Genomic DNA, 15,637 nt, shown 5'->3' on the forward strand with positions numbered 1-15,637 from the left:
AAGGTGTACCTGCTTCCCTATAGGAGATGCAAATGGATTGGATTTAAATTAGGGTATATCCAAATCCGATCCAATACTATTAATTGTATATCCAATCCGATTGGATCTCATAAACATGTATCCGATCCGATCTAATTTCATTTAAATAAAGAAAAACAAAAAAAATACAAATATCTTTTCAACTATTATAATTATTATATATACATATTTTTTATATAAAAATAAATAATATAACAAATTTATAAAAATAAATAAATAAATAAAATCTTCTTGCATTAGATAGGAGTGATTCGATTTCTGATCGTATCCCATTATTCAGTTGAATACGAAGATTCAAAACGGGGTTATCCGAATGTGAGAATATAGCATATAGGCTCCGACTTCGGATCGGAGATCCATTTGCACCCATATTTCCCTCTCTCCGCCCACAGCCTCTCTCTGAGTCTCTGCCCCTCTCTCTCTCTCAGAGTCACAGCAAAAACAACAACCAGCACATTACTATAGATTTATAGATTCAGACGTTGAGCTGCATCACCGGACCTACAGAGAACTAATTTGTGAACCCTAAACCCAGGTCTTCAAATTTTTTACACATCTGTACCATTATACTTCGTTTATATTTCTTTATTGTTACTGGTTTATCTGCATAATGGGCTTTTAGGTTTCTGTTTTTCTACTGTCATACCAAAATTTGAAATCTATAGGTTTTTGAATTTAAATAAATGTTAAATTCAAGGAAGCATGTTGTTAAAGAGATAAGAAGTTTTTCTTTCTTTTTTTGATCCTTTTGTTTTTGTAAATCATACTTTTCCTGGGAATTTTAGAAGCTGCCTATGATCAACTTGATAAGTTTTCAAGCTTTTTTAATTTTTTTTTATTCGTTTCTTTGTAAGTTAAGTTGCTATCTTGAGCTTTAGGCTGCAGGAACTCGGGAGGCCGCCATTGCCAAAGCTTCGGAGTTCAAAGTTTTTGATGCTGTTTTAATTTAAGAAAATACACGTCCCTGCAAATCTTAGTTTTCCCAGCTTTGAATTTTCCGTTTTTATTTTGGTAAGTCGTTTACTTTTGTTCTTTCTTCTTCCCCCTTTTCCTCTTTTTTTGTTTTTTTGTTGGTTAAATTTGTCTTCATTGGTTTCCTTCGTTAGGTTCCTGTTCTTAGCTGATTTCATGTTGAGTGATGGAAAAATATTTTAATTTCGGAGCATAATATTGAATGGGAAAAAGGAAATCTATAAGGTCTCGGTTTCAATGGCTTTTTTTTATGTCAAACCCTATTGTTTTTGAGCAGTATAGCTGCGAAACTTAAGGTTCCAGAAATCCTGAAAGTTAACATGATACATCTCAGAGAACCATTCAACCTAAAAGCTTAAGCTGTTAAGTGAGGTCCTTGAATAGGTTTTATTCTCTAACAATACATGATTCCTTAAAACTTCCACTTTAGTTTTGTTTTGCTTGGTGATTGTGTTAGAGGAAGCTTCTGACAAGTTAGAGATTCATTTCATATTTTCAAGTGAGAGTAATGGCTTCGGGGGAGTTGAAAGGACATTTTGATGTTGCGGTTGCCAAAGACTTATCTGGAAAAGAATCAACCAGTGCAGTTAGTACTGGTGACGGTGATGGAATACAGATCACATGTTTTACAGAAGATCTTAATGATGTAACCTTCCATTTTCAGATCATCCGGCTTGAGAAACAGGTGGGCGCATACTGTACTCTGTACAACTTTGAGCTGTTATTCTGTTTCTGTATTCTAATCTAGATAATTGACAGTGCATCCAACAACAATTAAAAGACTACGTTTTACTTTATTTGTTAGATTTTTTTTTTCCTTGGATTATCTGGGGTAATTTGCTTAACCTTATTTTCTTCTTTTTGACAATGATTAATCTATCTAACACTCTTTAATTGATTAGAGTTTTTGTTGTAATATCCTAAATTATTTGCTCTTAACCTTTTTCTAAGTGTTGGCTTTATGATTTTGAACAATAGAAAGGCAACATTAAGTGACATCTATATCTTTTGGACTGCCAGTTCATTCAATTTGATTTGACTTCTTTCATCAAGGTGAACAAACTAGGCTGCCAGAATTTAGGTGGGAGGAAAAGCTTGTGCTTGTTTCATCATTGATTCTCAAGATTGATATTATAAACATTCTGAAGCTCTATTTTGATGGTTCTGGCTAACATATTACTGCATTGAAAGAATATATGTTTTCTCTACTTGTTGAGATATTGTATGTCACTTAAATGAAGGTTGGATCTTGGGAACTCAATGTGGTGGATGAAAGTCCATCTGAGGACCATGCTTAGCTAAATTCTATAGATTTTTTTGGCTGCATGGAGAACCTGAGTATTTCTAGTCATGGTTATTTAAATATGTTTGCCTGGAGATTTCTAATCCTGATTATCTATCTGTCTTCCATTAGAAATAAACAGGACCCATGATATTGTCTAATGAGACCTCTAGGAAGCTCCAAGCCTGGTGCTCTTATGGGGTAGGTTTTGGTTTTAGGTATTATTGGAACAATTCTTGATTCTACCTATCAAAGATTAGAAGCTTTGTTTCATTCATGAAAGATCTTAATAGGAATGAATAAAACCTTTTGATTGATTAAAAAAATTTACTTATAAAAAAAGAATAAAAACCTTTTGATTGTTACTTGATCCCAAAAAGGCATACCTTATGAAATTAGTTAATTTACATTATTAACCTTTGTATGTAATTTTACTTGTATAATTATAAGTAAATTTATAGGTAACAGGATGAAGGATGTCCTCTATAAAATAATTTATAATTCTCAAGCCATCTTTTCTCTAGAAAGAAGCATCATTTAAATGTAATCAATGTCAATGAAATTTATTTACTATTTAAAATATAACAGAACATCTAAGATGCACGGCTTTGTACTTGGATGCTGAAAAAGCTTGTGATAATTGTGAATGTAGTTTATCAAAATTTTTTCTTGGCAATTTACGTTCCTGCTTAATGTGGATGTATAGAATTATTGCTTTATTTCTTTCAAAGTGCCTTTTAATGGATCTTCTTTCTGGCCCTTAAACCAAGCTGGGGGTATTAAGCAATGGGATCTGAAACCAATTTGGGGGATCATGGGCTCTGATATCTCCTTACCTTTATTATTATCTCCATGGAAATGCTCTCTAGATTAACTAACATTAAGGTAGAAGAAGGCATCCTCACCCTTGTTCCCATTGTTAGAAATGTTCCAAAAACTTGTATTACTTTTCTTAGTGATGATTCCTATTATTTTCAAAAGGTACTTTGTCTTAGAGCAAAGACTTAAAGGATATCTATTGATCTGTTTCATACATTCATTATTAGTACAGTTATACAGTGTAGAGGGTGTATTTTGGCTTGTAATGAGAGTTAAGTGTTCCTTTCTAAGTCAGTCTTTGTTGGTGGTCATCTCATCCTCATCTTTCTGTTATTATTATACATGTGTTACATGGGTGAAATTAAGTTTTTCATCGACAACCATTTCTATTAATTCCCTGTTTCTATCTAAGAACATTTTGGTTGGTTAGCTGGAGCTTTGCTTTTTATTTATTTTTTATTTTTTTCTTAGCTAGCTGGAGCTTTGTTTTAAATATAAAGGTTTTCCAATCAGGTTAAGTAGAGTGCTTCTTCATGACCTACCCTATTTCTATCACATAGAAGAATGATGTAGCAGATTCAGACCATCCACTAGGTAGGGGGCCCACTGGATTGGCTAGATGTTCAATTCCCCAGTCCACCTCAGATCTTACCCACCTTGTAATAAATATAAGTTGTTCGCATTTTACTTTTTTCAATATTAAACTATTTGATTACACTCAGATTATATGTTTGTATATATTCAGATCAGAAGAAAGAGAAGGAAAAGGGAGAGAGAAGGAGAAGAAGAAAGAGAAGAAAAAGGAGAAAAAGTCACAGCCGAACTAGAGAGAAAAATCAAATCCCTCTAGTCGGCCCTTCTTTTATTTATACTCTTCTAAGATATACAAGGGTTACCATTGTGCCCTCACTTAAGTGAGCCACATCAGCTGAGTAGTACATATATAACTAAACATAAAAGGATTGTACTATCCTTGTACAACCGACTCTAACACTCCCCCTCAAGCTGGTGAGTATATGTCATATAGTCCCAGCTTGTTACGTATGTAGTCCACTCTTCTCCAATTCAACCCTTTGGTAAATAGATCTGCCCATTGATTTCCTGTGTTCACATATGCTGTACTTATCACTCCACTAAGCACCTCCTCACGTACAAAGTGGCAATCCACTTCTATGTGCTTCGTCCTTTTATGAAACACTGGATTAGAGGAGATATGAACTGCAACTTGGTTATCACAGTATAGCTTCATAGGAGTGTCAATCGAATATCCCATCTCCTTTAGTAGATGCTTCAACCACACCAATTCGCGTGTCGTGTGAGCCATAGCCCTATATTCAGCCTTTGCACTGCTTCTTGCTACCACTGTTTGCTTCTTACGCTTCCATGTCACTAAGTTCCCACCAAGAAAAGTGCAATACCCTATAGTGGACCTTCTGTCAGATATGGACCCAGCCCAATCAGCATCCGTGTATCCCTCTATCTCAAGACTTCCTCCACTCTTATACAACAAACCACGACCTGGAGCACCCTTCAAATACCTCACAATCCTTAGGACTGCCTCCCAGTGTGGGATTCTAGGATTATGCATAAATTGACTCACTACGCTGACCGCAAATGAGATATCAGGTGGAGTGATGGTTAGGTAATTAAGCTTACCCACCAGCCTTCTGTACCTTCCTGGATCCTCAAACTCCTTACCTATATCACTACCCAATCTAACATTCAGTTCCATAGGTGTTTCAGCTGGTTTGGCACCCAACAACCTTGTTTCTTCTAGCAAATCAAGAACATATTTTCTTTGGCACAGATTAATACCATTCTTGGACCTTGCAACCTCTATCTCTAGGAAGTATCTTAATTTGCCAAGATCCTTTGTCTGGAAGTGATCATGCAAGTAAGTCTTCAACCTGTCAATTCCTGGTTTGCCACTGCCTGTGATAACAATGTCATCTACATATACCACCAAGAGAATCTTCCTAGCATTTGATTCATAGCTGAATACGGAATGGTCAACCTGACACTGTTTCATTCCAAACTTCTTCACCACTTCACTAAATTAACTGTCGGATCTATCGACAGTGACGAAGCTAGGGGAAGAGCCGATGCCTGACGATGTGTATACACTTGCCAGAGAGGTGGTCCTCTCTCAAGTAGCTGCACTGGAGGCGAAGACTGGGTCACAACCAGGACAAGAGGAATGGGATCCTCAACAGGAACTGAAAGAGGGGGTGATGGCAACAGAGGAGAATAAGTATCCGACTTGGAGAAGAAAGGAACAGACTAAAAAAATGTAACATCAGAACACACAAAAGAACGCCGAGAACGAGGGTTATAACACTTATACCCTTTTTGAGTCTTGGAATAGCCAAGAAAGACACACTTAGTGGATCTAGCATCTAACTTGTCCATTCCAGGCCCAAGATTATGAACGAAACACACGCATCCAAAAACTCTGGGAGTAAGGGGAAAAGGAAACAACGTGGGAAACAGAACAGAGAAAGGGGACTGACCTTCAAGGATAGACATGGGCATGCGGTTAATAAGAAAGCAAGATGTAAGTACAACATCACTCCAAAAGGGTTTGGGGACATTCATCTGATGTAAGAGGAACCGAGTAGTTTCCAAAAGGTGACGGTTCTTTCTTTTAGCCACCCCATTTTGTTAAGGGGTGTAGGTACATGAGGTTTGATGGATAATTCCATGTTGTTCCAAATATTCTTGAAAGTGTGTGGAAAAATATTTGCGGCCATTATCACACCAAATTGATTGTGAATTTCAGCATAAAATTTCTGGAAGATGGAAAACAATTCACTCTTTTCTTTCATAAGGTAAAGCCATGTCATCCTTGAATAATCATCAACAAAAATTACAAAGTACTTGTAACCATTATAAAACACTACTCTGTTTGGACCCCAGGTGTCCAAATGAACTAAAGAAAAAGGACTCGGATGTACAGATCAACTCTAGGACTAAAGGAGACACAATGATGTTTCCCAAACTGACACGACTCACAATTTAAATTAGAAAGACGACGCAACGACGGAACAAGTAACTGAAGAGCTCTAAGAGACGGATGACCAAGTCTGCAATGCCACTGGTGAGGGGAGAGAGATGATTGAAGAGTTGTTGCCGAACCACCTCCATCAAGATAATACAATCCACCGGTTTCATGCCCTCCACCAATCTTCATCCCCATCTTGAGATCCTGAAACACACAAGAGGAAGGGTAAAAAATTATTGAGCAATTAAGATACTGAGTCAATTTACTAACAGACATCAGGTTAAAGGGAAATTTGGTAACATATAAAACTGAGAGGGATAATGAGTCAGTGTCAACATTACCAATGCCACATATGGCTGATGTAGAGCCATTGGCAAGAGTAACATATTGGGAAGTGGAGGATGGAGAAATGGATGAAAACACACTTGGAGTTCCAGTCATATGATCGGAAGCTCCAGAATCTATAATCCAACGGGAAGATGTGGATGCCAGACAAGCCGTACCTGTGTGTGCAAGGGTAGCTGTGTTCTGTTGAGATGTACCCTGAATGAACCGCTCATACTCATCCTGTGAAACACTCACCATCTCCTTTCTGGAAGCATCTGTAGATGTAGTGGGGATCTGATCAGTGACTTGAGATTCTTGTCTTGAGCTACCACCATTTACAGCTGCATGATTCGCCCAGGTTGAAAGTGGGCCATGGAGATTGTAGCAAAAGTTGATAGTATGCCCCTCCATACTACAATGAGTACACATTTTTTGAGTATTACTACGTCCCCTACCATGGGCTCCCCCTGAGTCTCGTCATCCAACACGTCCACCACCACGATTATACATTCCACCACCACCACGACCATACATGGGTCCACCACCACTACCACGACCATGCTGACCTCCTCTACCATCACGACCTCCCCCTCTCGTAACTGCAAATGCAGACCTATCTGACGTAGTGGAAGTCTCTGTGGGTCCAACTGAAATCCTCCGAAGACGAGCAAACACTTCCTCAAGAGAGGGAAGAGCAGATCCACCTAATACCTGTGCCCTTACGAGTTCATACTCAGATTTCAGCCCTACTAAAAATCTGGTCACATCCAACTGCTTTCTTTGTTGTTGCTGAATTTTGACATCAGGTGTAAGAGGATGATAAACATTCAACTCATTTCGTAAATTTCTCATACTGGCATAATAGTCCTCAAGACTTTGATTCCCTTGTTGTAGATTGAAGTATTCTTGGTACAGTTGGTAAATCCTAGTAGTGTTATCTTGTCTAGAATATAGTTTCCTTGCATGATCCCAGACTTCCTTGGCTGTATCTAAAAACATGAAGTTCACACTAATTTTGGACTCCATGCTGTTCCATAGCCAAGTCATAATTTGAGCATCCTCCTGCTCCCATTCATCATATCCCAGAGAATCAATTGGGGGGTTATCTTCCCTCACATGTTTCACTTTCTTTTTGACTTTCAGGAAAACTTCAACAGACTTAGTCCAAGGGACATAATTCTCACCATTCAGTTTTATAGAGGTCATCTGCACATTCAGATAATCAGAAGGCACCATCACACTTGATTTGTATTCACTGCTGTCTCCCATAACTGCACAAAAAAACAGTGGGAAGTTGTACCACTAAATTTTTACTCTACTGCCCTAATAAATCACCACACTCCACACGAATGACTGAACACCACTAGGGTTCCTAGTACCAGGTTTCAGCAGCAACACTCACAACTATTCACCACTGTTTCAGCAACAATATTCACAACTGTTCACCACTTTTAGCAACAACACTACTGTTGCCGTTTACTGTCAGCACTAGAAACCCTCACAGCACACCTACGAATAATATTTTCAGTTCTGCAACATATAAAAGAAACTTGCTACATACCACAACTTAGTTCGAAGATCATGTACCTGTCGAGTAGAGGGTACAAAGTCTGCATTGTCACCATCACAAAACCAGCCCTCTTCGAATTGCGAGTAGAGGGTTTTCTACCAACCACACAAAACCACAACGATTGCATTCATTGGAGGCATGGAAACCCCCAAAAGGAGAAAACGACCAGTCCTTTTCTTTCTTTCTAGAAAACTCTCTAAATATCAATGAGAATTCTGCAAAACCCTAGAGAGGAACGCGCAGAACAGAGAGAAAAGGAGACAACTAATCTGAACTGATTATCGTGGCTCTGATACCATGATAACACTCAGATTAGATGTTCGTATATGTTCAGATCAGAAGAAAGAGAAGGAAAATAGAGAGAAGGAGAAGAAGAAGAAGAAAGAGAAGAAAAAGGAGAAAAAGTCACAGCCGAACTAGAGAGAAAAATCAAATCCCTCTAGTCGGCCCTTCTTTTATTTATACTCTTCTAAGATATACAAGGATTACCATTGTGTCCTCACTTAAGTGAGAGCCACATCAGCTGAACAGTACATATATAACTAAACATAAAAGGACTGCACTACCCTTGTACAGCCGACTCTAACACTATCCCAAAAAGAAGGGTTTATCATGGACAAGAAGCAAGTGCTTTGGACTGAAATTTTCCCCATGAATCATGATAGAGGCCAAAAAGACAAACAGATTGGTCCCTTTTGGATTCCCGTGTAAATTGTCACATTAAAGATGTCATTTAGGGAAGCTTATTAAATCACCTAACTAGAAGCCTCTATCTCTTTCTCTGTATTGTGTGTGTGGCTAGGTCCTTAAGATTCTCAAAGTTAAACTGGCTATGTGTTTGTGTGTGTGTGGCCAGGTCCTTAAGATTCTCAAAGTTAAACTGGCTAGTCAATTAGATAAGAATTTTGGTATTCCTTCTCTTAGAATAGGATCTCCATTCTCAAATAATATTTCCAGCCTTTTAGTGAAAAAGATCCTTGTTGGCCATGGCTCTGGAAAGCAAAGTTATTGACCTATTAAAATCACTTTGTTGAGGTCTTTTAGCGTTCTGTCCTTATGAGATGCCATCCCTAAATATCAAATAACTGCTAAGCAATCACCAAAAAAAAAAGAACAATCTTTTTTTTTTTCATTTTTCTTATGGGGTAAGGGTAATAGGAACCTATCTATCAAAAGGGTAGTAGGAACCAAACATGCATAAGAAATTTGTTAAGACATTGGTGATGGTGAGTTGGGTACTTGAACTATTAAGGGACAGGAGTTGCTCTTTCTAACAGACTTAGCATGTCATCATCTAAGCCTGAGGTTTGGTAATTGGAAAACATGAACATTGGCCCAAAACATATTATAGCCATTACCAAATGCTGGTCCCAGTTATCTGGGGTCTTGAGAGGGGTGGACTGGATATGAACCTAACCTTTGGCATTTTTTTGTGGGCACTCTCAGACTTGAACTTGTGATCTCATGCTTGTTACACAAAGCAAGTATTTGTTTTTTCCTTCAAATGAAATTGCACTAGTGAAAGGAGGGCATATTTGTGTGAAGTAATTTGCACTATTAATGAAATTGCGATAGTTTCCCAGATGGATGATAGTTCACCATCTTGAGATTTCTTGTCGGGCTTAGTGTCATTGTTGTCAAGTGGCCTAGAGGTGGAGGTGGTTGCGGTGGAGCTTGGTCTTGGGGATGGGGATAATGGTCTTGAGAAAGTAGAAGACATCACCTAAATGACAAAGACCGTGAAGGTGTTTTTGAAAAGGATACAGATGGAGAAGGAGATGCTAGGATCTGTTTGGCAAATGAGTCTTATCCTTTTGTTAATTCCTCTCTTTAGGAAGTGGTGATTGACAAATTAGCTGTTGATTTAGGTTGCAGAAGGAAGGCAAAGGAAAAATGTAAGACTGTTCTTGATTTGGCGGGTCCTAAGAAGCTTCGTGTTGCAACCAACACACATATCGTTCACGTCACAAAAAATTTTCAAGGCTGAATCTTGGATTGGTTGGGACAGGTCTTACAAAAAAACTACAAGCGAAGAAGAGTGGGGTAGAGGCACTGGACTCCTTTAGTTTGGATGATCAGGTAGTGAATTTGTCTCAAAAGAAGAAGAGTGGGGACGGGAGCGAGGTTGATGGGAAAGTTACTATAGGTCATCAGAAGAAAAAGTGGAAAAGGGAGGATGTCTGTCTCTTGAGAAAATCGTTGAGAGAAACGCTGAAGTTTGCAAAAGTCTTGGTTTATTCTTTTTGGGTGGTGAGGCTTTTGCTAGAAGAGCAATTAAAGAGTTTGAGGAGGGAAGAGAGCCTGAAACAGGTGTCGGTTGGAGAAGGGGGAGAGGTGTAGAACGAGGCAGATGTCAGATGATGGACAGGAGGAGATGTTCGAGGGGGAGGAGTAGAGGTGTCTCTCTGCCTGGTTTTTTCTTTTTCTGGAATTCACCTTCTGAAGCCAACTGGACAGCAGAACTATTAACTATATATACATCAATGACTAACTGGGGCTTCCATTAGAAAGACTTTCAGAAAATGGTAATATTTTCTTTACTTCATTTATGATGATTATAGGGTCATTCAGGCTTCAGGAGTCGCTGCTAAATTTGTTTACAGCCTCCATTATCAACTAAACTTGATGCAGTCGTTTCTCATGCCATTTTCTGTATTAATTGAGCTATAGTAATTCTGATGTTGCCTCAAATAAATAGGATTTAGATGCCTCTTAAATTTTTATTATGCCCAGAGTTTTTGTATTTTAATATTTTCTCAGTATTCTTTCTCTGTGGTATGATTTTTTTTTTTCTTTGAGGAGGTGGTAGGTGTATGTATGTGTGATTCTATTCACCATGTAAACTTAATGTTAGCTATAGATATATGCATGGATTGGGTGCAACTCTGCCAAATTGGGGCATCTATACGCTGCTGCACCTACTCGGCCTGTAAGTTGACCGTCTCATCACCAATTTTGTTGCTGATTCTGTTTTTGTTATTGACCTTCTATCTGATGGGTCATCACAGAACAATGCTGTGAGTGTTGCTTCCATACTTGGAGGGGCCTCTGATAACACCGGATCAAGCATTGCTCGTCGAATAGGTAAATTTTATAAACACATAATTATAGTTTCCAGACTGTATTCCTTATTCACCAGACTAATTTCATAATATTCTTCAGTACTGAAGACTGGTCTCAATGTAATCCTGGCCTGCAATATTCCCAAGAACAGCCCCATGCTTGAGGTACTCTCTCTCTCTCTCTCTCGCTTGCTCGCTCGCTCGCTTTGTGTGTATTCTTCCATGTGAATGTGATATTGCTAACTCTAACTGTACATTAGGTAATTTACCATCTGGATTGGTCATAATTCACTCCCTAATCCATGTTAGTAATATAGTAATGTACCTCTCCTTATATTGCACTTTAACCTAAGTGATATTGATCATCCAGATTCCAGATATACATTTTTCTTATAAAATAAAGAACTCAAAAAGTTTATTTTGGATATGTGGCAAGGAAATTTGGAACTCCATCAATAAAGGGTATTTAGTAAAACATGTGAGGCCCTTTTGGGCTACCAACTATGCTGCCACATTGTTCTAAGGTCTTTTTTTTTTTGTTTTAGTTCAAAGGTCATTTAGACTCGAGAAAATCTTGTTTATTTATGTCTGTCTGTTCTTTGTGTTTCATTTTCAAAAAGAAAAATAAAACTATTTATCTATGTATAAGATTATATTGTTAATGCATGTTTCTGATAGGGCCATGGGAAACCATTGTTCTACTTTTCAGAAACTTGAATCTTGGTGTTAATGTTGGTCCTCATGGAAGTGGAATTAATCTGTGTCAGTAAATTTAGTTCTTCAGAACATTCGAACTATGGAGACATGGAAAGATTGGAAATCTAGGAATTAGAATAACATTTTAGAAATCGTAGGATATTTATCAGTGCAGATTTTGAATTTTTTTCTTGGTCAAGGACTTTGAATTAATTAGATCACTTTAATATAGGATTAATAACGAGTGGAAATATGTTATATTGCTGGTTTGACACTCCAAAGATCCAACTTATACATAAAAAATGGTCCTTAGCCGTGGAAAATAGAATATCATACCTCTAGATAGACATACAAAAGAAATACAACCATTAGGTTCAGATGACATTTTCTAACTTATAATTTTTCTTTATCTAATTTATATTCACTTATTAATCAAAATTAAGTTTTTTTCTAACAAAATTTATGATTGAAATATTGAAGATACATTTGTTTCTAATTGATAAAAAAAAAGATACATTTGTTTCTAAGCTATATACTGTATGATTTGTTTTAGTTTCTGGACAACTTTTCTGTTTTCTGCAAGTCAGAAGGTTTTGAGTCTTTTTGACTAGTAAAATTAAATCTCTCTCTCTGTCCCTCTATTTTTTTTGGATAATACGAGACAATACTTGAATCATCATATCATCTAAACCTTGTCCCAACCATATGGTGTGGGCTATGTGAATCCTGTTTTGCCATTCTGTTCTGTTTAGTGCTATTTCCATAATATAATACAATACAACACTATCAAAATGAAAACTAATTTTCTGGAAAATTTTGGTACCGTGAATTCCTTGTGCATTTATGTGAACTTTGATACTATTAATTTGGCTCTCAGGCCGATGCAGAGAGAAAGCTAATGGAGAAGCTAAAAGAACTGGGTTATACGAGATCAAGATCTCAAGGATCAGTTCTTAGTAATTCATAGATGGTAAAAGGCATTTCCTTGCCAGAAAAGGAATAGTGAATGCATCGCTGTAACAGCATTTTGCAGATGGTTTGTTTGCACTGAAATTAGGTAGGTGACAGCCCTCAGATAGGAAACCACAGGGAAGAAAACTCGTTATTAACTATTAAGGGAACACATTTAACAGGATGCTTGTGTTTCTAAATCCATAGGATTTCTACGGACCTCACCTGAGAGGTTCTGAACACTGAAGTCGAAGGACAATCTGAATGCAATGCAGTGTTTTAAATCAGACTTGATAGTTAGTCCGGGTTAGACCAAGCTGGATCTGCAACTTCTGTTGAACCAGAATCTTCAAAGAACCCTTGAGAACTGATGATTTGACCGCCAAATATTATACAAACTAATTTGGTTTGATCTTTGATGGCAATTGGTTAAATTTTCAGTTAGTTGATTGGTCCGGTTTGACTCAGCGGAGAAAATCCTGGATTTCATGGAAGCCTCTATTCCAATCCAACCCACGAGGCCATGATACTATTTTGCTATAAACACTACAGGTTTCAATCAAATAATATTTCAAGACTACAAATACAAATATGTACAGTACAAATACATACAAAATACAAGGTTTGCACTACATCTACATATTTGTATTTGTACTCCTTCCAAACTGAACCTAAATAATTGCTTTTGAAAATTCAGACCTGTAAATGACATTGCAGGAGGAAAGTATTCTTTCTCAGCTGTCACACACACACACACTCTAGAAGGTAATTTTTATTTAGGAAGGAGAAAAATATGCACAAGGACAAGTATGTATTTGCACTGTGCAATGAACCCCTTTCCACTCCATTTTTACCCAAAACATCTGTTGAAGACTGAGCATTGGCTTTTGAGGCATTCACGCTATATACTAGCGGGGACCTGTGTGATGTACGACGGGCTTTGTTGCGTGGAAGTGAAATAATAGAAATATATAATAGTAAACACATTTTTTCTAGTCTTTATTGTAACATTGAATTAATATCATCATAGGCAAGGATTATAATATTTAAATTATATAATTTATAATTTATAATTTATACGAAAAAATAAATGTATTTTAAATACACTATGAACTAATTACATTTACTTCTTGAAAATTTATTGATAATTAATACATATTTTCAAAAAGTAATTTTAATGGTTATATTTTTTAATATTTGGTAATATATCATATATATTGGAAATCATGTTAATCCGTTTTTGGTTATTTTCTTGGCTAACTTTTGTTCATTAAATGTAATTTTTTGCTATTTATAGCTTAAATTATATTTAAATAAATTAAATATAATTACTTTTAATTACAATTTAAAATTTAATTATATTACTTATAGTTTCAAATATAATTTAAAATACAATTTAAATTATAACTTACATTAATTAATAATTTTAAAACTGTTAAGTAATGAATTAATAAAAAATATTAATATTTTTTAATAAATACTATAATTCATAATATTGCAATTATTGAAAATATTGCAAAATATGATTAATTATTAATATTGCAATTATTAAAAATATTGTTAATAAAGAAATACATTAGTTTTAATAAATAATGTTAATTAATTAAAATACTGTAATTATTTAAAGTAATATATTAATAAAATACTGTAATTGTTTAATTACTGTTAATTAATAAATATTGTAATTGTTAATACTATTTTTAATAAATTATAATTTACATTATATTAGTTAATAAATACTTTATATAATACTATTTTTGAATAAATATTGATAATTATTTAAAAATACTGTTAATTAAATAATAACATGTATTAAAATAAAAGGCCTTGAAAAACCTAATGGTTTTTTTTTCTCTAATAGCGTGTAGCTTTATTAATCTAATCAAGATAAGCAATGATTACTTTTATATATTTTTAAAATAATTATAGTGTATATATATATATATATATATTGGGGTTGAATTTTCATAAAGTTTAAATTGGCAAATTTAGGCTTTTGGCATCAGTTTGGATCAGTGCAAAGGCCATGATTAGGGTAGGGTTGGCCCTTCAACCATTACCCAATCATCTAATTTATAGTTTTATACCCCTGTTTTATTAGAGAAAGTCAACAGGAGGTTCAAAGAAATTTAAGAGGAAATGAGTAAGGGTGTAACTCGGATTGGCCTGATTTAGCATTTTACATTGCTTCAGGCTTGGGCTTTCAGGCTAGGCCTATTAAAATTTTGACAAAAGTCCAACCTAAGTCTGCCTGAGTTGCACCCGTAGAAATGGAGGACTTAATGGGGAAGGGTAAAACTTGAAAAAAATGGAAATGAGAGAGAGAGAGAGAATGATTTTAGTTTATTTTAGAAAAAATTCCCGATAACTATTCTGTACTTTAGGTCGAATGCTAGTTTAGTACCCGAACTTTAAAATGCGACAATTTAGTACCTGAACTTTTATTTTGCGATAATCTAATACCTAATTAACTGTTAGTTATATATCACGTGAGAACATGTGTGATTTAAAACTTTTAAAAATATCAAAATTACCCTTAGATACTGTTAATCAAAATTTCTTCACGGACCGAGGCTGAACATCGAGCGACAAAGGTCCTTCGATGATGAAAGGTTTCTCAGCGAGTTATCGATTGGTCTCGCTGCCCGACCAAGCGTGAAGAACTTAGAGGCCATGAACTCGCCGGGGGAAGGTCCTCCTACCTTGATACGCCGGCGTCCTCTTCTCGCAATTTATTTGATCCCTGGGATGCTCTGAGACGGTCGTTAGTGTACTTCCGGGGTCATCCTATTGGGACTGTTGCCGCTCTGGACCATAAGGAGGAAGCCTGGGGTCGTCAGTGCCTGCAACCATGCTCCTTTTTTTTCTTCCTTTTCTTCTTTCTCTCATTGTCTCTCCTTCATCTAATCTCCGGCGAG

The 15,637-nt window shown here is 36.3% G+C and overlaps 1 protein-coding gene across 4 annotated transcripts; it reads left to right on the top strand.

The window, feature by feature from the left end:
- The first annotated feature begins 308 nt into the window (after window positions 1-308).
- LOC104610569 (proteasome assembly chaperone) lies at window positions 309-13,131 on the top strand. 4 transcript variants are annotated; one of them, XM_010277263.2, is made up of 7 exons: window positions 309-574; window positions 918-1,050; window positions 1,512-1,696; window positions 10,871-10,939; window positions 11,019-11,094; window positions 11,173-11,237; window positions 12,646-13,131. In XM_010277263.2, exons 3-7 carry the CDS (start codon window positions 1,520-1,522, stop codon window positions 12,733-12,735), a joined length of 477 nt encoding a protein of 158 aa, XP_010275565.1. In that variant the 5' UTR covers window positions 309-574; window positions 918-1,050; window positions 1,512-1,519; the 3' UTR covers window positions 12,736-13,131. The 4 variants fall into 4 exon arrangements, with proteins under 4 accessions (XP_010275565.1, XP_010275575.1, XP_010275556.1 ...); XM_010277273.2 differs by having other exon boundaries at window positions 925-1,050; XM_010277254.2 differs by lacking the exon at window positions 918-1,050 and having other exon boundaries at window positions 311-574.
- Window positions 13,132-15,637: the final 2,506 nt, after the last annotated feature.

This window comes from Nelumbo nucifera, chromosome 4 (genome assembly GCF_055504915.1).
Source record: "Nelumbo nucifera cultivar China Antique chromosome 4, China Antique-T2T, whole genome shotgun sequence".
Taxonomy (NCBI): Eukaryota; Viridiplantae; Streptophyta; class Magnoliopsida; order Proteales; family Nelumbonaceae; genus Nelumbo; species Nelumbo nucifera.

Bases quoted from the DNA above. Each gene is read 5' to 3' on its own strand.
- LOC104610569 (XM_010277263.2), top strand. From the start codon at position 1,520: ATGGCTTCGGGGGAGTTGAAAGGACATTTTGATGTTGCGGTTGCCAAA. The intron at 10,940-11,018 runs GTAAGTTGACCG...GGGTCATCACAG, and splicing joins CTGCTGCACCTACTCGGCCT to AACAATGCTGTGAGTGTTGC. The intron at 11,238-12,645 runs GTACTCTCTCTC...TTTGGCTCTCAG, and splicing joins AGAACAGCCCCATGCTTGAG to GCCGATGCAGAGAGAAAGCT.